The sequence below is a fragment of the Miniopterus natalensis genome, chromosome 15, assembly GCF_054644295.1.
Source record: "Miniopterus natalensis isolate mMinNat1 chromosome 15, mMinNat1.hap1, whole genome shotgun sequence".
NCBI lineage: Eukaryota > Metazoa > Chordata > Mammalia > Chiroptera > Miniopteridae > Miniopterus > Miniopterus natalensis.
Window position 1 is genome coordinate 44,071,455 of NC_142095.1, and position 23,451 is coordinate 44,094,905.

Here is a 23,451-nt window from a genome sequence, read left to right on the forward strand (position 1 = left end):
GACCATGGACCTTAGATTTACCTGTGGAGCTCAGCTATTGATTCCTTAATACACAAAGTAAAATCCCTGCAGCTCGTTACATGGCCAACCTGTCTGTACCCTGGCCTCTGAGGATTTATTGCTGTTTTTTTGTTTTTTTTAACTGGCTTCAGAAATTCTCCTTACACACAGAGAACAGCTTTAAAAAACCCTGGTTGAATTATGCTGAGTTACTAATTATGTCTAAAAGAACTACTTGGTTGAATTCGGCTAGATTTTTTTTCTCTTCAAATCAGTTCTATGTTTAGATAGTAATAAACTCCTCCAGTCTGCAGAACAATTGGCACGGCAGTCCTCTTAGCAAGTCAGGATCATGAAAAAGGGCCAGTGCTGGTAAAGAGAAATGTAAAGTGCATCACAACCAGATGCAGTGTGGGGCCTGGACTGGATTCTGCCTCACACAGATCAGCTGTAAAGAATATTTTGGGGACAAGTAGGGAATTTTGAATATGGGCAGCGTATTAGATGAACATTTATTGACAAGAAAAATGAAGATCACTAACTTAAAAAAGTGATTTTCTTGCATACTTATTTTAGTAAAATGTACGTAACACACAGAAGCACATAGAACAAGATCCGTAAGAATAATCTCTGGTGCCGGGAACACAGCACTTTCTTATCTTTGCTTAGCCGTATTTTCCAAATGTCTACAATGTATGTGTATTGCATCCGTAGTAATAAAAAGTATTAACCTCTCCTCCGTTTTCCCCCCAAAAAACTCCTCGCATTCCAAAGGTCAACCCTGGTTCATTTGCCAGTGCACCGGGGTTTTGTTTTGGGGGCGGGCTAGATCGTTTCCCCTTCGGTTGCGGGAATTAGCAGTTCTATGAGATGATGATGATGATGGTGATGATGATGAAAGAATACTTGTTGAACGCTCCGTTATGACAGACTCCATCCATTATGTTACTTAGTCTTCCAACAACGATAAGAAGTCAATTTCTTTACAGGCGGGGAAAATGGAGGCTCAGAGAGGCTAAATAATTTACCCGCTTGGACAGCTCAGAGGTACCAAAATGAGGATGCCCACTGTCGGCCGGCTGACGTCAAAGCCCCGCCCTGAGCTTCGCTGCTCGCCTGCTTCAGAGCTATGCTTCACCACACGCGAAAAGGCCCCGCCAGGCCCCTATGCCCAGTCATTCTAAGCAAACTTGGGGTTAACGTCTGCCAGTGACAGCGAGGATCTTACAGCACCTTAGGGCGGGTAGGGAGCTTCTTTTCACAAGAAAAACAGGTGTCTGGGGAAAGCACTCTATCTCAGCGACGATGACGTAATGATGGTGATGGTGGTGGTGCCGACACTTACCAGGTGCTTCCTCGGCGCCCGGTGTTTGCGGTTGCACACGGCATTCCGCCCGACGCCAACTCCTGCTTACTATCATCTCTGGTATGCAGATGGATCGGCTGAGCTCAGAGATTAACCACCCTGTCCGGGGCCACCCGGCGTGTAAGGATCAGGGGTGAAGTCTGAAGGCGCCAGAAGCCAGGTGCAGGACCACGACACAAGAGCTCCCATTGGCGGAGTCAAACCTGCTCACTGCTCACAGGGGAGATACTCAGTCTCAGTGTCTACAGGGCCACATGCCTTGATTTTCTTTCGTCAGCCCCTAGAGCTGCACCCTGTTTACCGGTGTCTTGTGCACCTCTCTTCACTTTGAACTTCTGGAAGGAGTTTCCCGCCCTTGGACCGTGGGGAGCTACCTTACAGAATTTACACAATAGCATAATGCTTTCCCTCCGTACTCGCTGCCTCCCGCAGGTTGACTCCTGCTTCGACTGATACACGATCACACGGATAGTGCTTCTGTAATTTAATAAGGTTATTAAAATAAGGTTACCTGTGGTTTCCTATATGAACACAGCAAATACAGGGTGGGGCCAAAGTAGGTTTACAGTCATTAGTATGGAAAATAATACAATAATTAATAAATCACAATATAAGGATAAACACTTTTGCATACTCAAAACTGTAAAACCCACTTTGGCCCCACCCTGTATATTTTTATAGGCAGAGGTTTCATTTTACAAATTACCCCTTTAAAGGGAAATTGTCACACTCGATTATTGTGCTGACATACAACACGGACACACACACGATTTGAAAAATGGAGCAAGTTAAAAATCTGTGCCAGGCAGAGACCCCAGAGCAGCCGCGCTCAGGGTGCGGTGCTCAGGGGGCGGTTTGGGGAGGGCGCCCTTTCCTGATCTCAGAGCTGCCACGGAGAAGCCAAATGCAGAGTCAATCTGCGCACACTTAATCCTCCAGAAGGCAGATTAAGTGTATAATTGACCTATATAATCCACGTATCATCTCCAGGCAAATGTTCCCGGGCCTGCTGCACAGCGCCGCGGGCGCGGACGCGCATGGCCCCCACTGTGGACGCCGTCCAAGCGCGGGACGGCTTTTTAATCGCTCATCTCCGAGCCTGCGAGGTTTAAGCAGATGAATTCCCCCTAAGTACATCTCTTTTAATCCCGATTTTCCTCCCTGTCTGTGTCTCCAAGAAGTACAAAGAGGAAAGAAAGGAAATTAATTTTTGTTTAGACCTTGAAATCTTAGGTGCTTCTCTTGATGATCGGATCTCTAATTTCAAAAAGCATGTTTTTGTTTTGGGGAAGATGTTGAATTAATCACCAGAGGAGGGGGAAGAGCCATCTGCATGATTTATGGACACTCGAGCTTTAAATCGCTGCCTCTGACTTATTTCTTGGGCGGTGCGCTCCTTCTCGGCTGCTGCTTTAGGAATATGAAGATTATTTCGTACCCATCTTTTATATTTTCTTTAAAAGTCAGCAATAATTTTCAGTTTTCAAGGAGGGCCAGGCTTCCACTTGAGTCCGACAGCAATCTGATTCTCTTTTAAAAATTCAAGATCTTTAATGTAATTTAAATTCATTGCTATTGCATTCTCTCCTGCTTTTGTTTCAAAATGTCCTAAACTGTTATTTTGCAGTAACTGGAATCAGTTTACAATTGCATGTCATTTTTTAGAAAAAAAACAAAAACAAAAAAAACAACAGGGCAAAACACAGATAAGAATGTACAGCTGCGTATCTGAAACACTATAGGAAGCAGGATGAGGGCTCTTATCCAATCAACACTTAATTCTGGACCAGTTAGGGGCATTACCAAAAAGTTTAAGGTATTTTATAGAAGGACTATGTAAATCCATTATATTAATAAACAGGAAAACTTACACTGCATTAAAAGGAGCTGGTTAGGCAACCTTATGTCTGAATAGACTTCTTCAATAAATCTAGAGAATATCTGTTTAAAAAAATTGGTGAAGATGAATTTAGAAAGCTGTTCTTAAGTTACATAATAAAATAGATAAAAATGCAGAACATCAAATATAGAGCCCCAAATGCTATGCCGATAATCTCCCACAAGCACCCAATTCTAGCCAAAAGTACACTGACGAGGCAGAGGAAACCGGCTCAGAGCGAGCGCTGAAACTGAGGCCCGGCTAACACGGAAGGTGCATTCGTTAAATGACCAGCTACTAGTCCAAATATTCCCAGATACGAGCACACACGACCACCACCCTGCCTTTTCCACAAGGCACACTCGAAAAGGCAAAAAGGGGGATGGACAATACTAAATAGCAAGAACTTAAAGGATGTCTCAGGTAAATAAAACCAACATAGCTCAAAACACAACAGGGTCTCTGAGAACATGCCTTGAAATGACAGATGCCAGCAGGAACTAAAAACCAGAGAATGACATAACAGTCAGAATCAACAACCCCCAAACAGCAAACAATCTCAGAGATATAGATTTGCCCCCCTCATTCAAAATGCTAATTTTCTATTATTCATTTTTGCCATTTATCAAAATGCAACAATTTGGAAGAGAAACCTCTCAGATCAATGCTTTTCTCCATAGATTTCTGCCAATTGTTTAGAAACCTGCCCCAGGACCCCTATCATTAGGAAATGCAGTTGAAAGAACAATTCATTGCTGCAAGAAGTTTAGGGGGACAGGTTTCCCAGACCCCTCTGCTTTCCCATTCCCGTTCCCTTGTTTAGCTTGGTGGACACGAGGGCCTTGCAAGCGCATATATGCAAAGAAATAAACACCATGCTTGAGGAAACAGAAGCCGAAAATAATCAGACATGTTGGTAATCTGATGTTTTGCTGCTAGATTATAGAAAAACAGTAAGTACTGAATTAAATTACTGAGACGGCATGGTAATGAAGCTTTTTGAGAAGCTCTGGGTTTTTCAAACGACAAATGTTTCAGATCTGTGACAGATTCAATAACTTTTGTTGCGCTTCATCAGTTAGGTTGCCTAGCACCGATATTCTGTAAATTAGGGGAAAAGGTTATTTGAAAAATAAGGAAGTAAATGGCAAAAAAAATTCGTCGTCTCTAAACAAGCTACTGAAAAATGTTTTTGCAGGGGAGCGGAAGGAATGCTCAGTGAGTGACTGTAACGGTGAAGCCTTGAACATCGGATCCTCGGGGCCCTGGAACTAGGACCCCCTTGGGAAAACATGACTGGGACAATGTGAGACTAAATTGTAGGGGTTCTCACCGTGCTTCTGATGCCATTTTATGCGGGTCAGTATAATTCAACAAGGGACCAACATAGTTGTGAATTTTTGAATTGCCCTAAACATGATTTGCCTTCTGAAAAACATATTAGTAATTTTTTTTCCCCATTATCCATTCACATTAAGGGCCCAGAGGGCTTGAGTTTGCCTGTGTTCTCCGACTGTGGGACAGGTCTCCTCTTACCATCTGGGCTAGCCAAGGCGGGACTCCTGCTTTTCCGATAATTCAGCGGCTCTTTCCCTTTAAAAAGGTCACAGAAGAGGCCAGTTTGCCTGGCTGCCTCCGAGAAGGCTACCTTAAAAAAATTCCCCCGGTACTTCTAATTAAAAAAAGAAAGACAGAGGCATGGGTTATTTGTTCATAGAGCAGCAGGCGAAACTCCAGATTAAACATCAAATTCAGTACTAGATGTTTTCGAGTTTTAGGGAGCGTGAGGCTACTCGCACACCCGCTCACACGGAACACGCACGCGCGCACGCACGCCAAGGCCACACAAAACTGAGAATCAGAAGGTACCGCTCAAAGGGGAAAAAAGGCAACCTAGGCATTGAAAAGAACAATCCACAAGCTTCTTGGAAATTTGTGGTTTGGAATTTAATTCAAAGGAGATGGGCAGAGAGTCCAGGCTCCTAATTGCAGGCCCGAGAGTGCTGCCTGTCTCTGTTTTCAATGCCTATCGGATGGGTGACTGTCCCCCGGACATTCTAGGCTCGGGACTTTCATAAAGGCACGCATGCAGACAAGGGAGCGGACCGCTGGGCGCTTTATGCATGTATGAGGCATTCTCAGTGGGTGTGGGTCATGCTAGAAGATGTACACAGGAAGATTATTTGATTCTAATTCATGCCACTTGATATAATGTGATAAAACATTTGACATGAGAGATAAGTTCCATTTTCATCTGAGAGGGGACAGGTGGGAATTAAAAAGTAAGACGGTTTCTCCAAGAAAGGTGATGCAGAGGAAGGAGCGATATTGAGCACAAAGAGGGGGTGATCGGGAAAGAAAAAAAGGAAAGGAGCCTTTTCGACACACGAGGAAAGCAAATGAGCTGGAAGACAAGCATATAAAAGTCAGAAGCTGCAATACCCCGAGCGCTGCCAACAATGAGCTCACTGAGCTGCAGAACAAAAACACACACACACACAAACTCAGTGTAAACTGCTGAACACAATCACAGGAAAAATAGAGAAACACGGATTCCACAGTAGACCAAAACATCAATGCTCGGGCTGGCACTAAAAATACAGACACCTGGACAGGAGGAGCTCACGCTTCACGAGGCAGGAGTGGGCTGCACAGTTAGAGCCACACGGAGACAAGCACGTCAGCTTCCCTGCACTCTGGCCGGGTCTACACAGGCAAATTTGGTGGAAAGTTGAAGCAAAATATCTGGCTAAGTTAGACAGCGCCGTCTGCTTTGGCCTGAAAGAGGTGAGCGATCTGAGACCGAGCAGACTCCTTTTGCTCAGTGGCCAGCTTTGGGAGTGCAGATGCGGCCGCGGTGGGGACGAGCTGGCCCGGGAACTGCTAATGTTGGAACTCGGGGTCCCCGCGGCCCAGCCTGGTCGGCAGCCTGATGTCCGTGCTCTTTGGGCACTTGCTCCTTTCCCCAAACGTTCAAGTGGGTGGGTGGCAGGGGGCACCTTGGTTTAGACTGGCGACCAACCGAGCCACTCCAGCCTAAGTGTTTGCCAGAACCCAGGGCTGAGTAAGAATCCCTGGTCTCCCAGAAACGGAATCCTTTTGGAAGCGATAACAATGCCACATTTAGGCACATCCTGCGTGTCACAGCTGGTGTCAGGGAGGAAGCACCCCCGGGAGGGAGGGCTGGCTCAGCCTCCAGAGGAGAATGTCTCCGTAAAGCAAGGCCAGATTGCAAGGAGGAGAACCACGACCGGGAAAGGTCTGCCAGCCAGAGGAAGCTGCCTCGCGAGCGGCACGCAGGACCCGGCCTGCTGGCCCCCGCGGAGCACACAGGTTGGGGCTGAGACACGGCCACGCCACAGTGGGCTCAGGACACACGCACGACAGATAAGAGCCTAAGGCGGAGGGGAGGGGAAGATTTTGTTTGAATCGGGACCAATCCGTGTTCTCAAAATGTGACTTATCCTCCTGTCTCTTATTTTGTCACATTTTGGAGGGTCTCCTCCTTGGTCTGCAAGGAGGAGAAGGCATTTACTTACATCAAATAACCTTTCTATATACATCTCCTCATTGACCTTATCACGAAGGACATCCTGAGAGTGGCGGACGAAAGTCACATAGGCATCGGCCACATCCATCCCGGGTTTCTGCGAAGAAACAGGAAAACATGAAAATGCAAATTTCAGACAGCGACTCTCCCTGGAGCACCCACGCAGTTTCCTCTCACCCCCCACCGCACCCGCCTCACCCACGCTGCTTGCTGGCGTTTCAGCTGCCCACGGTGTCTATTACAGCTGTCCACAGCGGGACCGTCCACAGCAGGGACAGTCCACAGCCGGGACCGTCCACAGCAGGGACCGTCCACAGTGGGACTGTCCACAGCCGGGACCGTCCACAGCAGGGACCGTCCACAGTGGGACTGTCCACAGCCGGGACTGTCCACAGCAGGGGCTGGTAAGAACAGGTATTGGAACCTTCCCCACTTTCTGGAAATCAGGGCTTTATACATATTTTTCCTATGATTAATTTTTTTTCTGGCAAAGATACTCTAATGAATAAATATTCACTGGATAACCCATATACTTAACTGGCTTTTCTTTGGATTGAACCGCCCCCCCCCCATTTAAAAATACACAAATATACTCTGTCTTCCACTGTCTCTTCTTAATAAAACATCAGAATGGTGACAGCCTTCCCGACCCCCTTTCCTCTTTAAAACATTAAGGAAGTGCTAAGTAAAGAATTCATAGTTCACTCTACACCCCCTCCCTCCCAAGTCGCATTTGGGGGGTAATTTAACCTGAGCATGTAGTATTTCCTAATCAGTTCACTCAGAGGAGACAGGCAACCATTTGTCTTTGCTTCCTGGTGCAGCTTATAGTCCAAGGATTTAAAAAAGTGGCAAGGGGAAGGATTTCATTTTTCAATAAATTAGATTTTCTGAAAGGTAAGCAGGTGGTTCATCCAGTATAGGAAATGATTTATTTTAAGAAAGAAAGAAAAAAAAAAGAAACTCAGTAGGCATACTGCTTGACATGTCGCAATCAAAGTTATCTCCAAAGAAACCTATTAAAACACTGTAATATGGGTCATTAGGAGAGCTGCCACACACCCCTTAAATTTCCACAGTAGATATGTATGTTTGCTAATAACTAAAAAGATTAGCTTTCATTACTGTGATTTACCTTAGATCACAAAGTATCATTTCTCTACAAGACGGGACTGTCAGGCACTGCAAATTGAAGTTAGTTAACACGTCTGTGTAATTTCCAGGGTGAAAATGAGGAAGGTTTGGAAACAGTAGGACTGTATTTTTTTTTCTTTCCCTGATACAAAGCAAACAATTATCAAGCAAAGGGCCAATGCTTGGCCCCTGGGATGCTAGTAACATTTCTTAACACCTGCTGAAACAATGACAAGGTATTAATTTGAAAAACAATGAAGACAACCCGAAGCCACAGTAGTCAACTGTTACACTTTCAAGCAATTTTCATAGACTGGAGCGAGCGGGTTCAGTGATGGTCCTATAATTGCTGCAGTTTTATGAGACGAAACAATAGAGGTTCTCCAATGAGAAGCGAGTGAGAGCTCTGTTCTCAACAGGCACCTCTCTCCTCCTCTGGCAGCTGCACATCAAAAGGCAGTCTCCCTGGGGACAGGGACCCCTACCCGGGGGACTTGGGAAACTTATTATTATTGTTTCCATTTCTTCCCTGATGATGCTTGTGGCAGAGATGGCCTCTTCCTGGACACACGCAGCCACCTTAGGGCTAAGATCCAAAGCCAAAGTGGGCAGACCTTTCAGTAACCAGCGGCGTTAGGAAGAGCCCTCTGCAGTAATGGCTATTTTCACCACACCCCTCTTCTCAGTCAACGTGCTATCCTCAAAGGCGCATTCAAGTTTTAAAAACTTTGATTAAAAAAATAACCCAGTATGATTCACGTCCCCCGGGTAGTTAAGAAACTCCATAATTCTCTATTTTTTGACTCTGTTTAATTTTTCTCCCTAGCATTCACCAATATCTGACATTGTACTATGCATTTATTTGTTGGTTTTTTGTCTGTCTTAGCCAACTAGAACATAAAATCCACGAATACAGGGACTTTATTTGGTCTATTTTCCATTGTATACTCAGCACATAGACTGATGCCTGGCACACAGTAGGTGCTCAGTAAATATTTGCTGAGTGAACAAATCCATGAATAAGTAAGCCCCTCCCACCTCCTTTCTAAAGCTCTTTAGTCACATTACAGCAGGGCCTCCACTAATGCTGTTTCTTCAACGTCTTCATTGTGATGCTGAGACGCCCTAGGAACTTAGCTCTTGTTTATGCCCATCAGTCAGGGTAAAACTGGGTTTGTTAGCTGTCACTTAAAGTCATAGTTTCCAAGAACCTATTGATGACGTTAAGTGAGGACTTACTGTACATGAATTTTTATTGGATCCCCACAAATTGTAACTTGTGAAAATCATTTAAATTTCTCTGAGCCTTAGTTACACCATCTGTAAAGTGGGATTAAAAACTCTACTTACCTTCAAAAATTATTATGCTCATCAGCTAAACTAATGTATGTTAAAATGTTTTAAAAGCCATATATTACTATATAAACATTGAGCCACTATAACCCTCCCTCCCCCAATACTGTATTACTTCATAGCCTTACCTACCTTTACAATCTACTTTGGAACCAAGAAGAAAAAAGGGGCCTCGGAGAAACCAACATCAAAATAAAAATGACAAAGTCTCTGCACGAAAATGTGTAGTTTTCTCTTACTAGAGTCCCCAGGGCCCCTCTCACAACCATCTTCCTTTTAAACCGGCTTTATATCCTATTCCAACAAGTCTGCTTTCCATCCATTGGTGGGCCACCAAGGGGGCAGAGGGGCTTGTTGATAAGAGTGACATCCCTGTCCCTGGTGCCCCGAGTGTGAGGGAGAAGGCTGCTGAACTGTAGCTCCACACACAGTGACCACGGCGGGGATCCGGGAGGGGCAAGCTGCCTGGTACCCCAGGTGGCCCTGGGGGGAGTGGGGCACCAGGGAAAGCCCTTGTCACAATGGTGATCCTCGGTCAACGAGGAAAGGTTAAAGTATGGCCAGTTCCCTGTTTAAAAAGGCAGGGCAGGGTGTGTAACGCATTTTAAGTAGATTTCTAACCAAATGATTAAAATAAAAACTGTTTACACACAAACAAGCTAAGTTGTAATTATAGATGGAAAATATTCTTGGCTAAACAACTGATGCTATTAGAGAAATTAGGCTTGATACCACATCGCTATCTAGAAACAGTGGGGAAAATGCTAGGCAATGGTTTTAATACCCCACAATTACATTGCTTATTTTAAATGTGGCTTGGACATGAAATAAACAACAAGGGAAGTAATCTCTGTATATTAACTCGGTCCACGGGTGGAAGACATTGTTTGTGAAGGAGCCACTCTGTGGTGCAGAAAAAAATAAGACATTTTAATCATAGTTCGTTCCTACCAGGATACTTCTGAGTTGGAGAAAATAAATTCGGATTTTCAGCATCCTAAGCAGGCCCTAATTAGGAATGCAAATCTGCTACATATACCAAAGTTTCGAATACTACGCCTAAGACAGAGATAGGCTTTGGGGATTATGCAATGTTTTCAATGACTGGTAATAACGCTTCTCTCCATTAGTGTGGATAATTAAGAGACAAGTCTCTAAGGTAACTAACTACTAATTCCCACATATAACTAAATCAATAAGCCATGTGCAAACCTCGCACAGCAACACAAATGTACTGTCTTTAGAGCTAGAAACAACTTGAAAGATGATTTTATCCAATGGTTCTTAAACCTGGTTACAAATGATAAGGTCCTGGGGAGCTTTAAAAAATACCTAATGCCCAGACCCCACACGCCAGAGATCATTTTACTTTGGCAAGCAACCTGGCACTAATGCGTGTAAATAGCTCCCAGGTATTTCCAATATGTAGGCAAGGTCGAGAACCACGGATTGAGTTCATTGGTTCCCAAACTGGGACTACATATCAGAATCACGTGGAGAGCTTTTTAGAAAGAGATCCAGGCTCCATCCCAGAACTATTGAATCAGAATCTCTGGAGGCAAGGGGCTAGAAATCGCTATGAAAAAACAAAACAGCCCTGGGCCAGTGTGGCTTAGTGGTTAGAGCATTGGCCCATGGACTGAAGGGTGGTGGGTTCGATTTCTGGTCAAGAGCACGTACCTCAGTTTTGGGTTTGCTCCCTGACCCTCATCGGGGTGCCTGGGGGAGGCAATTAGTCAATGTGTCTCTCTCACACTGATGTTTCTCTCCCCTCTCCCCTCCCTGCCCTTCCATTCTCTCTGAAAAGCAATGTAAAAAAATATCCTCAGGTGAGGATTAACAAAACAAACCCAAATGCAAATAAACAAAATAAGACAAAAATCCTTGCCAAGTATTACTGCTGCGCATTCTGGTTTGGGGACCACTGATTCAATAGGGGATGGTCACTGGTGTGCCGGTAAACTGGCTCCTCAAAACACAAACAATAGACCGTGATTTGTAGTGCTTGCCAATTTCCATGGTGTAAATACCCTCTTCATGGCTGAGTTGGTGCTACTAATGTGCCCTCACTGAAGGCAGAGTTGGAAAGAAATGTACACAGTTGACTCCTTCTTGGGAGCCAGTGCCAGCGGGCTCTATCTACTTAGTAATGTTCAAGTGTGAGCACCTGAACATTCACGCTCCTACTTACTCTCCCAGAACCCCTGGGCATTCTACTTAACCTCCCTCCCTTTCCTCAGCTGTGGAACAGGATGAATATATGACCCCCTCATAGGGTTGCATTGAAAAGTAAATGATCACTATTACTTACTACATGTAAACAATGTACATATAGTACATATGTTTACTAGACACTATTATTTTCTCTAAAGTTGTTCCTTTGCTAAAACATTAATTATATTATTTCTATATAATTATAATATTGCTACTATATTATTACAATTTACAATATCACTATAATATTTGCTATAAAGTACACTTTAATCAATTTAATTTTAAAGTTTACCTTTTTTCTAAGCCATAATAATTGGTAAAATCGTGAGTTTGAGGTGTTAATCATAGTTTTTCCAATACTAAAGTAATTATTCAATTATCCAAATAAAGATGCTCATCTGTGCATGAACTGAAACCAGCTGGCAGATGGCAGAGTGTTTAAAGGCACTGCTTGAAAGCTCAGCTCTGCCACTTAGCAACTGGGGGACCCTAAGGAAGTGAACCTCTCTGGGCCTCAGTTTCCTCATCTTTAAAGTGGGGTTGTTATCAAGGTTAAATGTAAAGTGCTTAGCAGGGTGCCCAGCACACAGCGAGCGCTTTAAAAGGTTCGGTTGCTCTTGTCATTGCCATAGTGTATGTCATCAGCGGTAAGTGTGCCCCATTTGGGGACACGCTGCTTCATTTTCTTCTGCGTCCCTCGAGGGTGGCGAGAGACTCTGCTAATTTATGTTGTTCCCTAGAGCCGAGCACGGCTTCTGACACAGCGTAATTCACCCCTGGGCATGGAGGCCTGCAGACCAGGGCGCCTCTGCGTGGACGTGAGCCCCTTCCCCCTCACCTGTACAATGCATGGACCCGCCTGGCAGGAATTAGGCGGAAGCGCAGCAAATCGCCAATTTTGGACTTTTTTGACCTCCCCCGAATGCCAGTTTGAGTTGCTAGTACCAAATGCCCGATCAAGTTTCTCCACGGACGGGGCCCCCTCTACTCCTCACCTGTTCCACGCTTGCTGGTGTGACCTTCCCTTTGCTTTGAGGCCGACAGAAAACAAGCCTCTGCCACCAGATCTTTGAGTTACAAGCCTGGAATTTCTATTTCTATTACCGCTGAAGACCGTGGCAGGCCGGAGCTAACGGCAGCAAACCCAGCCCCCACGCCCACCCTCATGCAATAGGCTGGGGCCCCCCACGCCCACCGCCCACCACGTGTCCTCCTGCCCAGGGCCAGGCACGGTGCCGTGTTCCTTCCACACGTGTGTGCCGTTTCATCTGCACGGCAAACCCACATCCTGAGTATTATCATCTCTATTTTAAGGATGGGGAAACAGGCCCAGAGAACTTGAGTGGTTTGCTCCCTGTGAACTGAAAGTTTATACTTTGGGCCTGGGAAAGAAATTACTTCACGTCTCTCCTGGCTGCAGTTATGCGAGCCTTTCCTCTCCCCCACTGTAAGGATTATCTACGTGAAGGGGCCCGAGGTCCCTCGATGAGAAATATTATATAAATTCAGAGCAGAATTATTGATTGTACATTCTTTCCTTAAACAAACAAAATATATGCTAATGCTAAATTCTCTCCAATTTTCCATTTTGCCTTCCTTTGAGAAATAAGCCAATAAACCATTACACACTCAACTTCCTGGGGAAATGAATTTAAATGTTAATATAAATCCCTTTAGAAAAAAACAAATTTTAACAAATAAGTATTTGAACAAGGAGGGCCCTTAACCACGTTCAGAATGAGAAACGTTCAGTATGAGACCCTTGGTGGCTGTTGAGATAAGCTCTCTAAATTTAATATTTTATAATAGACTCAAACCTCCTTTGTTAGAAATGGAGAAGCAGAATAATTTTCCTTCTCCTTCATTGGAATATATTGAAATCTCTGCAATTTTATTTTGCTAATAGGCAGGGCAGAGTCGGTCTACAAATGCGTCCTGGTTCATCCCAGGTAATCCCACGTTCTAGCAGCCCTGTGAGCACTTAACCTCAATTTAAATGTAAATGCCGGGCAACTTCAAGTGCTTTATCTGTGAACTTTGAGAGCTCTCTTCATTAATGAGGTCTGCACTAATTATACACAGTTTTGTAAGGTTTCCTTAAAACAACTACAGAATCGACCCCAAAATGAACAAATTCAGAATTGATTTGTTTTTAAAAAATACTGGCATCCTGTGCAAATTTCTAGCTCACGACCCTGCTTCCAAGGTGTGCATGCATGAGGTGAGGTGAGTGGTGTGATCACAGAATGAAGTATATCAGAGAAACTAATGAAAATAAAAACGAGAGTAAACCGGATTTATCCTCAGATAGGATGCCTCTTTCTGATGAAAGAAACCATACCCTCTTCTTATCTGATAAAAATGTTACCACGAAATGTTCTTGGCTTCCCCCTTTCTGGTGATTCAATTCAGGAATATGCAATTTAGCTGCAACTAATGAAAATAGCACCATCAAACTTCTCATAGAAGGAAACCAAAACCAAACAAACCCCCAAAAGCCAACCCCCCCAAAATCCCAAACCCACAAAAACAATTTTCAGATACTCACAGGTACATCCACGTATTTGGAAGCTGCCTTCACCTAAGAAGGAAAGAAGAGGGTGGAAGTGAGGCTGGTGTTTATGTTTCACTGTTCACAGCTGAATGCGGCATCACCATCAGAGTTAAAACAATATGCTGGCACATGGAGCTGACCAGGAAACATGGAAAGGTACTAAAAAATAAAATCTGTTTGCTATTTTCCCCCAAGCCATAGCTACTGCTGGGGGTGGGGTGGGGGAGGGAAGGCAGGGAGGCAGGGAGGCAGGGAGGCAGGGGCAGGGGGAGAGAAAGTGAACAGAAAGAGAGTGAAGTTGTCCGCTTGAGATTCTGTAGCTGCGGTGGGAGCTTTGCATTTCCCTCCCTCCCTTTAAAAGGGAGGAAAATGACTGTAGCTAAGCCCCAGCTGATGAGTGGAGGGCTCCCCAGTCTAGAAAGGCACCTAAAGGCCGGTGCCACTTCTTGGGTCTGTGCAATTTGGCCTCAGGTTTGCTGACTCGAACCCTGCAGTTCTCAGTGTTGATGAACTCTCTTCAAGAGGAGGGATGTGGTGGGTGGGCATCTTTAATCCACAGGGATATGGGTGTCTGTGGGGGCACCAGAGCCTCTCAAAACTGTCCTAAGGGTGCTGTTGTGTCTCTTGGTTTTAAACACTAGAAAACCCAGAAGGGAAGTTCAGGAAGTGGTTATGAAATTTATTTTCAGTTTTGGGGGAGGGAGTCTGGCAGAGGAGAGTGTTTGAGAACATGGAGTTTGGAGTCAGAGCAGGGTTCAAATCCTGCCTTTTCAACTTACAAGCTATGTGACCTTGCACAAGTTACTTCATCTCTCTGAGCCTCGGTTGCATCATCTGTGAAATGGAGATTCTACTAGTGCCTACTTCAGCTGGTCACCGTAAGTGTGAGTGCACACAAAGCCCTGGGACATAGTACACAGGAAACAAGTAGCAGCTAAGATGCGCAATTCGTAAGTACACCTGGGTGGGCTCTGGGTGCTGTAAGAAGTCAATCAACAGCGGGGTTTGAGGAATAACACCTATGGGAGTACGTCTGATGTTCTATGTGTCTCATTTTCACTTGCATTTGGTCATATATGTTCCTCTAGGCACAGGTAAGACTAAGGGGCTACATTTGGGGTCAGAGAGGGTTTCCAGTTTTATGGGCAACCACAAAGACTGCGATGCACACACAGCAGTTAGGACGTCTTTTCGTATCTCAGGTAGGCTTCCCCTTGACATTGGCTGAGATCTATCAGAAATCACAACCTCAACCCACATTAAAGGATCCAGGGAGCATTTTTATTTCTGCCATTTCCCCAAAGCTGCTTTGCAAAATGTCAACTCCCAAGGGAGAGAAGCCAATGAGCCAAAGTGTAGGGTAGAAAGAGCCTAAGATTTTGTCAATAGTTTTATTAGTGACAGAGCCAGTTGACCCTGGGATGGTGACTTCAATTTTTAGTCTTGGTTCCTATGTTTCTACAACAGGGTAATGATACTGTGCACTCTGCAGGGTTGAGAGCATGGTCAAGTAAAAATAAAATGTTAGAAAGTGCTTCATAAACTTTAAAGGGCTGAATACACATCGGTTAATCATTGAGACAGCAGAGTATTCCATCTTCTGAGCACCCAAGATGACCCCAGATTCTCCTGGTACTGACTCTCCTGGAGCCCCACACTTCCTCTTTGCAGCCCCATGGCCACTGCAAGGCAGCAAGTTCTGTGCAACATCTGTCTCCCACACAATGCCATCCGTGTCTTGCTCATGGCTGTCTTCCCAGCCACTCACTTGGAGCCTGTCTTAGGAAGGGCACTTAGGAAGAACTTACAGAAGGAAGGAAAGAGAAAGGGCTAGTGACCAGTTCTGGCTTCAGAATGGTTGAGGAATTAGCGGAGGGATGGCCAGACTGAGAAGCCGCTGAAAGCCAACGCATTTGTATATGAAGCTGGCCACCTGCAAAGGCTGCTGGGGGAAGCAAACCACTCTGGGCCATTAAACGCTTTGAGGAAAGTGTCCCAGATTTTGAACAACTAATATTTCTATTAAATGGCTCACAGGCCCCAGTCATTCCTCTCATTCCTGCTCCAGAATTCAGTTTGGGTGAAAGATGGCTTTCCTTTCTTCCAGGTAACCCCCATTTAAAATAACGTTTGCGGATGTTTTCCACTTTGCAAAGCACTTTCATGTGCAGTTTCTTCTTCAAGCCACCCTGCAAAGTGGGGGCTTTGAGTCCTATCTATTTATGACTGAGAGCACTAAAGCCCATAGAATGTAAGACTGTCTTTGCTAATGACCTCAGCCTGCAGGCGGAGAAGCGAGGACCCCTGAGGCCCAGTTTTCCCTTTGGAGCTCCTGATCTCCTCACCGAAGGCAGAAAAGTGCAGGGAATCGGAGCCTCGGTGGTCAGGGCAGGTGCTGGCAAAACAATTATTCTCAGTGGGAAATTGCCTCCTTTGCTGTGCGGAGTCGGTGCTTGGCAGTTGGTGGGAGTTTTGCTACAGCCGAAATGATCAACCTTTCAACACACCTCCTCTCCGCTTACCACTAACACGCAGTCCCAAGCCGAGCACGACACGGGTCAAAGCCTGTTCCTTTCCAGGCGGCGTGAACGCGAACCATCCCCTCCGCTCCCCGCGCCAGCCCGCAGTTCACTGGGCTTGTTTCTCCCTGATAACTGCTGACTCGCACGGGGCCTTACCGATCTTCCTCCAGTCCCACAGTAACAGGACGAAATAGCTCGGAGTAAACTGAGGTCCGGTTGTTATTTAGAAACACGGCCCTGGCCATTGAACTTTAAGAAGGGTGCTGGTAAAGGTACAGGGGAGCCTGGGAGGGCCTTGTGTAAGAAAGTGAGAGCGGAAGCGTCTTGCTGGAAACGGGCTAACGGCAGAGAAGATGACGGTCTTCACGCAGTTAAGTGAGGGCTTCAGTGGAGACGGAGCGACCGTGCCCACAGCCCCTCCTGCCTAATGTCAGCAGTGCTGCCTGCATGCGTATTGCTTCTTTTCAGTGCCCACAGGAGGATGCATTCGGGCGAGCTATGCTCCACACGGAGAGGAAGCCAGCTCCTCCCATCCCACTAGGCCTTTGAAATCATGGCCAAGACTCAGAAACTCAAGGGCACCCCGGGCCCCGTCTCTAGATCAGATCAACAGCAGGTCTTACAACCTACACAAAACTATTTCCATTATAGGTAGATGCTTTGATGAATAAAATATACATTTCTTAAGAAGTACTACCTGTTTTATAGAATTTTGTCGTTATGTATTTTCCCCCCATCCATGGTTCTCAAAAGTGTGTAATTTTCTTTCTTTTTTTAAACTTAAAAAAAAACTTCCTAGTGAAGTGACTACGAGGATGTGCTCAGGATTGCTGGGTCAAGAACTCGGGCTTTCCACTGTCTAGCTTGGTGACTGAGCGAGTGACTTAACTTCTCCGAGCCTCCGTGCAAATGGGGCAATAACAGCATTACTCAAAGGAATACCGAGGGGGTTGGAGGTGGCAATCAGACAGGCGTGCAGACAGTGCCGGGCGCATGCACAATGCACCTGTTCCTGTCAGGGCCGGTGGACGCGCTGGCTGACTGGAGTAGGGAAGCACGTGCTCCTAGGCCCACCTCTAGGCCACGGGCGCTTTCTTGCCGTAAAAAAAGGATGCTGGAATCTCCCTAGGTTACCAGCAGGTACCTAAGTGGATTCTCAACCTGGCACTCTCACTGCCAGTTCTGTGAACACCCTGTGCACTGGAGAACTCGCCCCTGAGACCCAGAGGCAGACAGCAAAGCGCTCTGTTCCCTGCTCAGGATGGCTGAACTTAGGCTGAGCTGAGGGGTGTTCCCAGATCAGTGCATTCTGTATATTCAGTGACACCTACCTACTGCTCTCTGGGGCCCAGCTATGTGCCCTGGGCATGGGAGATTAGGGGGAGGGGAAGGGGTTTGCCCCAGACACCTGGTCTGGTACCACTTCTAAGCAGGAACTCAACTGCCCTCAAAGGAGAGGCAAGAAGTGTGACTTCATTCCTTGGCTCCCTGCTTTCTCACTGTCCCCTCTGGTGGGACAAAGACAACCCCTTCTTTAGCAGTATCCACGAGCCCCCACCTCCTACCCCAACCTCCCAGATACAGCCAGTTCTGTGAAAGGAGTTTCGAAAAGGAGATGCAGATCAGGAGCTGTGGGGACCCAGGGTGAAGGTCGGGAGACCAGCTGGCAGGGAGCAGCCTGCTCGTGCGGCTGTGGGTGAAGGCTTTGCCCTGGGATCCCCATTCTTAGGTGGTGTCTGATGCACAATTTCTCCAGCCCTCGGACTGAGCCGCGTCTGTCCAGCAATTAAGATCTGTAAGGACCACTTCTAGAGTGCCTATGACTTTGGCAGGCGATGAGTTAGGAATATTGCGTTGGTTATATTTAATCCTGACAACAACCTTTTGAGGACGGGATGTCCTATTACTATTCCCTTTTTACAGTTGAAGAAACTGAGGTAAAGAGCGATGGAGCAACTTGGTGTGAAGTCACATAGCTACTAAGTTAGAGCGTTGGACCCCCCATCCCTAAGACGCCTATTATTCAGTTAAAAAGACACACTATCAAACCACTTCTGTTGACCAGTCATATTTAAGTCTGTGTGTGTGTGTGTGTGTGTGTGTGTGTGTGTGTGTGTGTAGACGCCACCTAAAGTGGCTTCTCCAGGAAAAACATATGGGAGGTTTGATTCTCTGTGCTGACTCAGGCAGGGCAGAAGGTCCAGCACAGTTTCTCTGTCCCGAATGTCCCAGTTAATTACCTCGACCCTCCACCTGACTTAACGTGTATAGACAGGCTTAATGGTTTCTCTATTGAGCACTTCCATTATTTTTCAGGTGCCCAAGGTAATCTTTTCATTGAACACTCGCCATTCTGGGATTTTCACAATGCTGATGACTAAGGGATTTTCTTCTGCCTGGTCCTAATAAGGGGACCTGAGTTAATCATTGTGAAGCTTTGATAGGGAGCTCGGCGGGGGCTTAAACCACTTCTCTGGCTTCATTAGGGGAAAAAGCAACCCAGGTGCAGACCACGCCGACCTCAGGGTTTGATACTATGAAATCAATGCACAGACAAAAACATGGATTAGGCCCTTTCTGCAAACAGAAATCTGGTGGGTAAGGCTCAAAGATGGGGGAAAAAAGAAGTCTGAACAGATACCACTGCATTAGTGACCGCTGAGCTCTCCTTTCTCCCCATGGTCTCTTGAAAAAAAAAATCAACCAAGGAAACAATTTATTCTCTGCACGGGCTGACTCCACCCCTGCCTGTTTGACTTCACAAGAGCTCTGAGCTGATTTCTCTGCCTTTGCCTAGAAATGCTGGCCATGCCACTATCTCAAGAGGCCAGCAAACTTGACTTCAGTGTTTGGTTTTTGAAATTTCTGCTGCTAGGATAATGATGCTATTTTCTTCCTTTCTCCATTTCCCTAAACCAGGCAAACTTAGTGATCTGGACCCTCCCTCCCTTCCTTCCTTCCTTCCTTCCTTCCTTCCTTCCTTCCTTCCTTCCTTCCTTCCTTCCTTCCTTCCATCCATCCATCCATGAGGCAGTTCAGGATGTAAAACTGTGACTTGGTACCCCTCTCATCCATCCAATGATTCTGTTTCTATTACTTGAACTTTATCACCTGCCACCATCCTCATGCGGGAATGTGGGCTCCATGAGGAACAAGAACTCTCTCCTCAGTGTCTACGCGGCCTAGTGAACGGCAGGGGCTCAGTAAGAACGTGGGAAAGGAATGGCTTCCGAGGAGAGGACTCTGCACAGCACCCAGGGCTTTCCGCAAGTGGGTTTTTAAGCTTCCCCATTCTGAAAGGGACACTGAAGAAAGTGCAGCCAGGCACTACCTATTCAAAAGGAACCAGTATTTGTTGCCTCTATGCAAACAGCCTGTTTTCCTGCACTGCTGGAGGACAGCGTGGAGGTAAGAACTTGGGGTCTGGAGTCAGATTCCGGGGCTGGCAACGTGGCCCTGCCACCCACCAGCTGTGGGCCAGGCCATTAATCGCTCTAAGCGTCAGCTTCCTTCTTGGAAAATGGAGATAATGAAGTTAATACCTCCTCATAGGGGGAGTTCTATGGATTATTAATTTAAAAAGCCAGTTTTCTTAAGCATTTAGCAGGTGCAGGACATTATTCTAAGCATTTGGCCTCTTCGTTTAGCACATGCACAGGATGAAACGAGCTAATGTGTGTAAAAGCCTTTGCACAGGGCCTAGCACTCAGTATGTGTTTAGTAGTGTTGGCTGTTAAGTCTTGAGATCTCTTTTCCTTTTACCTCCAAAGACGCTGGTTAGATGGGTCAGGTTGCGGCATATAGACTGGGCTGTTTGCTGGCGGGCGAGGTCAGGAAACCTCAGGAGCCCGCACAACTAGGTGTGGCTGTGCAGTAAGAGGCTTGGCCCTCTCACTCTGCTCTTCTTTTCTGGCCCCGAGCCAGGTTGTGGTCTAGGCTGTCTCTCTGATTCTGCATCTCCCTGGCTCTTCAGGCCCAACTTCTTAAAAAGAGGTCCCTGGAGACCAGCATGGCTCATCTCTGCATTGAGATGTGGACCCCAAGCCCAGTTCACAACGTGGCAGCTTGTTTCCAAAGGTACGTGCCATCAATGATTTTGCTCCCTGTGGGCATGCCACTCTCTCATTGAGAAGTGGTCTCTTCCTCCATCCCTCCGGAGTCTGGGCTGACCTGGGGCTGCCCTGACCCACAAATCTGTTGGAGATGAGTCGGTGCCGGTACTGAGCCTAGCCTTGGAGAGGGCTGGCAGCTCCAAGTCCTCACTCCTGGAAGCCAGCTGCCATGTAAGTGCACTGTGCTAGGACTTCCACTCTGGCAGGAGCCAAGCCACTTGGAGAAGGTCAGCAGGGTGAGATCCCAAATGGGGAGAAAGAAGCACATGAGTTCTCAGACATCCAGCCCAGCCCGGCTCAGTCTCCTACTGAATGCAGCCAAGTGAGTGACCCAGGTCAGTGCCACATGGAACCAAAGAATCTCCTAGGGACGCTCTTCCTAAATCCCTAATCCCCCAAATTGTGAGCAAAATAATCTGATTGTTTTAAGTCACTAATTTTGCCATAGTGTGTTATGCAGCAATAGATGACCAAGACATTGAAAGTGGTATTATGTCTCATATTTCCCCAACTTTATCCATGGCCTATATTTCCCTGGAGGACACTGTGAGGAGGTCACTGACAGTCTAGGACAGGATTTGGTCATTCCTGTGTCTCCTGGCTATAAAAACATTAATGAGTAGGTATCACCTCACACCTGCTGGAACGGCTGCCATCAATAAATCAACAAACAACTGTTGGTGAGGGTGTGGAGAAAGGAGAGCCCTAGTGCCCTGCTGGTGGGAATGCAGACTGTTGCAGCTACTACGGAAAACAGTATAAAGTTTCCTCAAAAAATTAAAAATGGAACTGCCTGTTGACTCAGTGATCCTACTTCTGGAAATATATCCTAAGAATCCTATCCTGAAACACCAATCAGAAAGAATATATGCACCCCTATGTTCATGGCAGTGCTATTTACAATAGCTAAGATCTGGAAACAGCTCAAGTGCCCATCAGTAGATGAGTGGATAAAAAAGCTGTGGGACATTTACGCCATGGAGTAGTATGTGGCTATAAAAATGAAGGTCTTACCCTTTGCAACAGCATGAATGGACCTGGAAATTATTACGCTAAGTGAAATAAGCCCATTAGAGAAAGACAAATATCGCAAGATCTGACTCATATGTGGAATCTAAAGAACAAAATAGGTCCAGAGGCATGGAGGCATGGAACAGGATGACAGATCTCAGTGGGGAGGGAGGGGGAAGGGGATGGGAAGAGATTAACCAAAGAACATATATGTATATATGCATAACCCATGGACAAAGACAATAGTGTGGGGAAGGCCTGGGATGGGGCAGGGGTTGAGTGGAGGGGGGAAAAGGGGAGAAATTGGGAGACATCTGTAGTACTGTCAACAATAAATTAAAAATTAAAAACCCCCCACCATTAATGAGCAACCTTATTTTCACCTGATCCTTAATGATATGTATTGAGCACATATGTGTGGAGTACCGTGCTAGGCACCTTCTGTGTAATTAACTCAATCATCACTGCAGGACATTAGAAGAGTCACTTTACCATCCCCACTTCACAGGTGAGGATGTTGAGGCTCAGAGAGGCTAAGCAACTCTCAGGAGGTGAACCGGTAAGTGATGAAGCTGTAACACAAGCCCAGGTCTGGTTATAAAGTGCAGTCTTTTCCCTACATCAAGTTGCTGACATTCTGAAAATGCTGTGTCATTCTAAATCCACCTACCAGCCCCCTGGGATCTGGGAACCTGCTTTGTGGGACATACATGGCTTTGGATCAGTCAGATCTTGGTTTCATTATGTGCCATCACTTACTAGTAGACTGAGCTTGGGAAGTATTATTTAACCACCCACAGCTTCTATAATCTCATCCTCAAAATGAAGATAACGACAGTATCTTCTTGGCTGTGAAAAGAGGGTTCTTGTGAGGCCGAACAGGTCGACATCATGTAAAGTTCTCAACACCATGCCTGGTACACAGTAAGAGCTCAGGAAGCATCAGTTGATACTATTGCTAGTGTTTAATTCACTTGTGGTTCACTCGGCGTTGACTATAGTTAATAGACTAGAACAAGGGTTGGCCAGTGATGGTCCAGGGGCCAAATCTAGCCTGCTGCCTGCTTTTGTATGGCCCACAAGCTAAGAATGGATTTTACATTTTTTTAAATGATTGAAAGAAAATTAAAAGAAGAACACTATTTCCTGACATGTGAAAATTACAGGATAGTGACATTTCAGTGTCCATAAAGTTTTATTAGAAGGCACCTGTGCCTGTTCATTTACACCTCATGTACAGGTGCTTTCATGCTACCAGGGCAGAGGTTCAGTGTCTGTGACAGGGGCCATGGAGCCTCGTGAAGTCAAACATTTCTTCTCTGGTCCTTTCCAGAGGAACTTTTCTGACTTCTGGACTAGAACATGACTCAAGTGGGAGACGTGAGGTGTGGGAGGAATCACAAAATGTGAACTTCTAATCCTAACTCACTAGTTGGCTGACCTCTGCTACGTGCCTAATCTGTTGGCCTCAGTCTTTATTATAATAGGGCTCCGGGCTGATTGTTTTCTCGGATTCCTTTGGGAATTAAAACAAAAAAATGTCTGTGACTGTCGGCTGGTGTGTGAGGCAGGTTCTAGTTAGAAGGTGGAACAGGAGACACCTCCCACACCTTGGAAAGGTTGTACATACTCTAGCAGTGAAACAAAAGGCTTCTGCTATTTTAGTATTAATAAGAGCTCTGGAAATGACGCTCTGGGGAAAACTGTAGTAACAGAGAAAAGGAAAAAAACATTAGAGATAAATAAAGACCATTTG

The 23,451-nt window shown here is 45.9% G+C and overlaps 1 protein-coding gene across 2 annotated transcripts in view; it reads right to left on the reverse strand.

Moving 5' to 3' along the window:
* CADPS (calcium dependent secretion activator) overlaps positions 1–23,451 on the reverse strand; it is a 434,238-nt gene that overhangs the window by 32,041 nt on the left and 378,746 nt on the right. For both annotated transcript variants that reach the window (XM_087825065.1, XM_087825064.1), the window contains 2 exons: positions 14,045–14,077; positions 6,785–6,892 (listed from right to left, as the gene is read on the reverse strand). In XM_087825065.1, the coding sequence (XP_087681191.1) occupies positions 6,785–6,892; positions 14,045–14,077 (141 nt within the window). The remainder of the gene's footprint in view (positions 1–6,784; positions 6,893–14,044; positions 14,078–23,451) is intronic.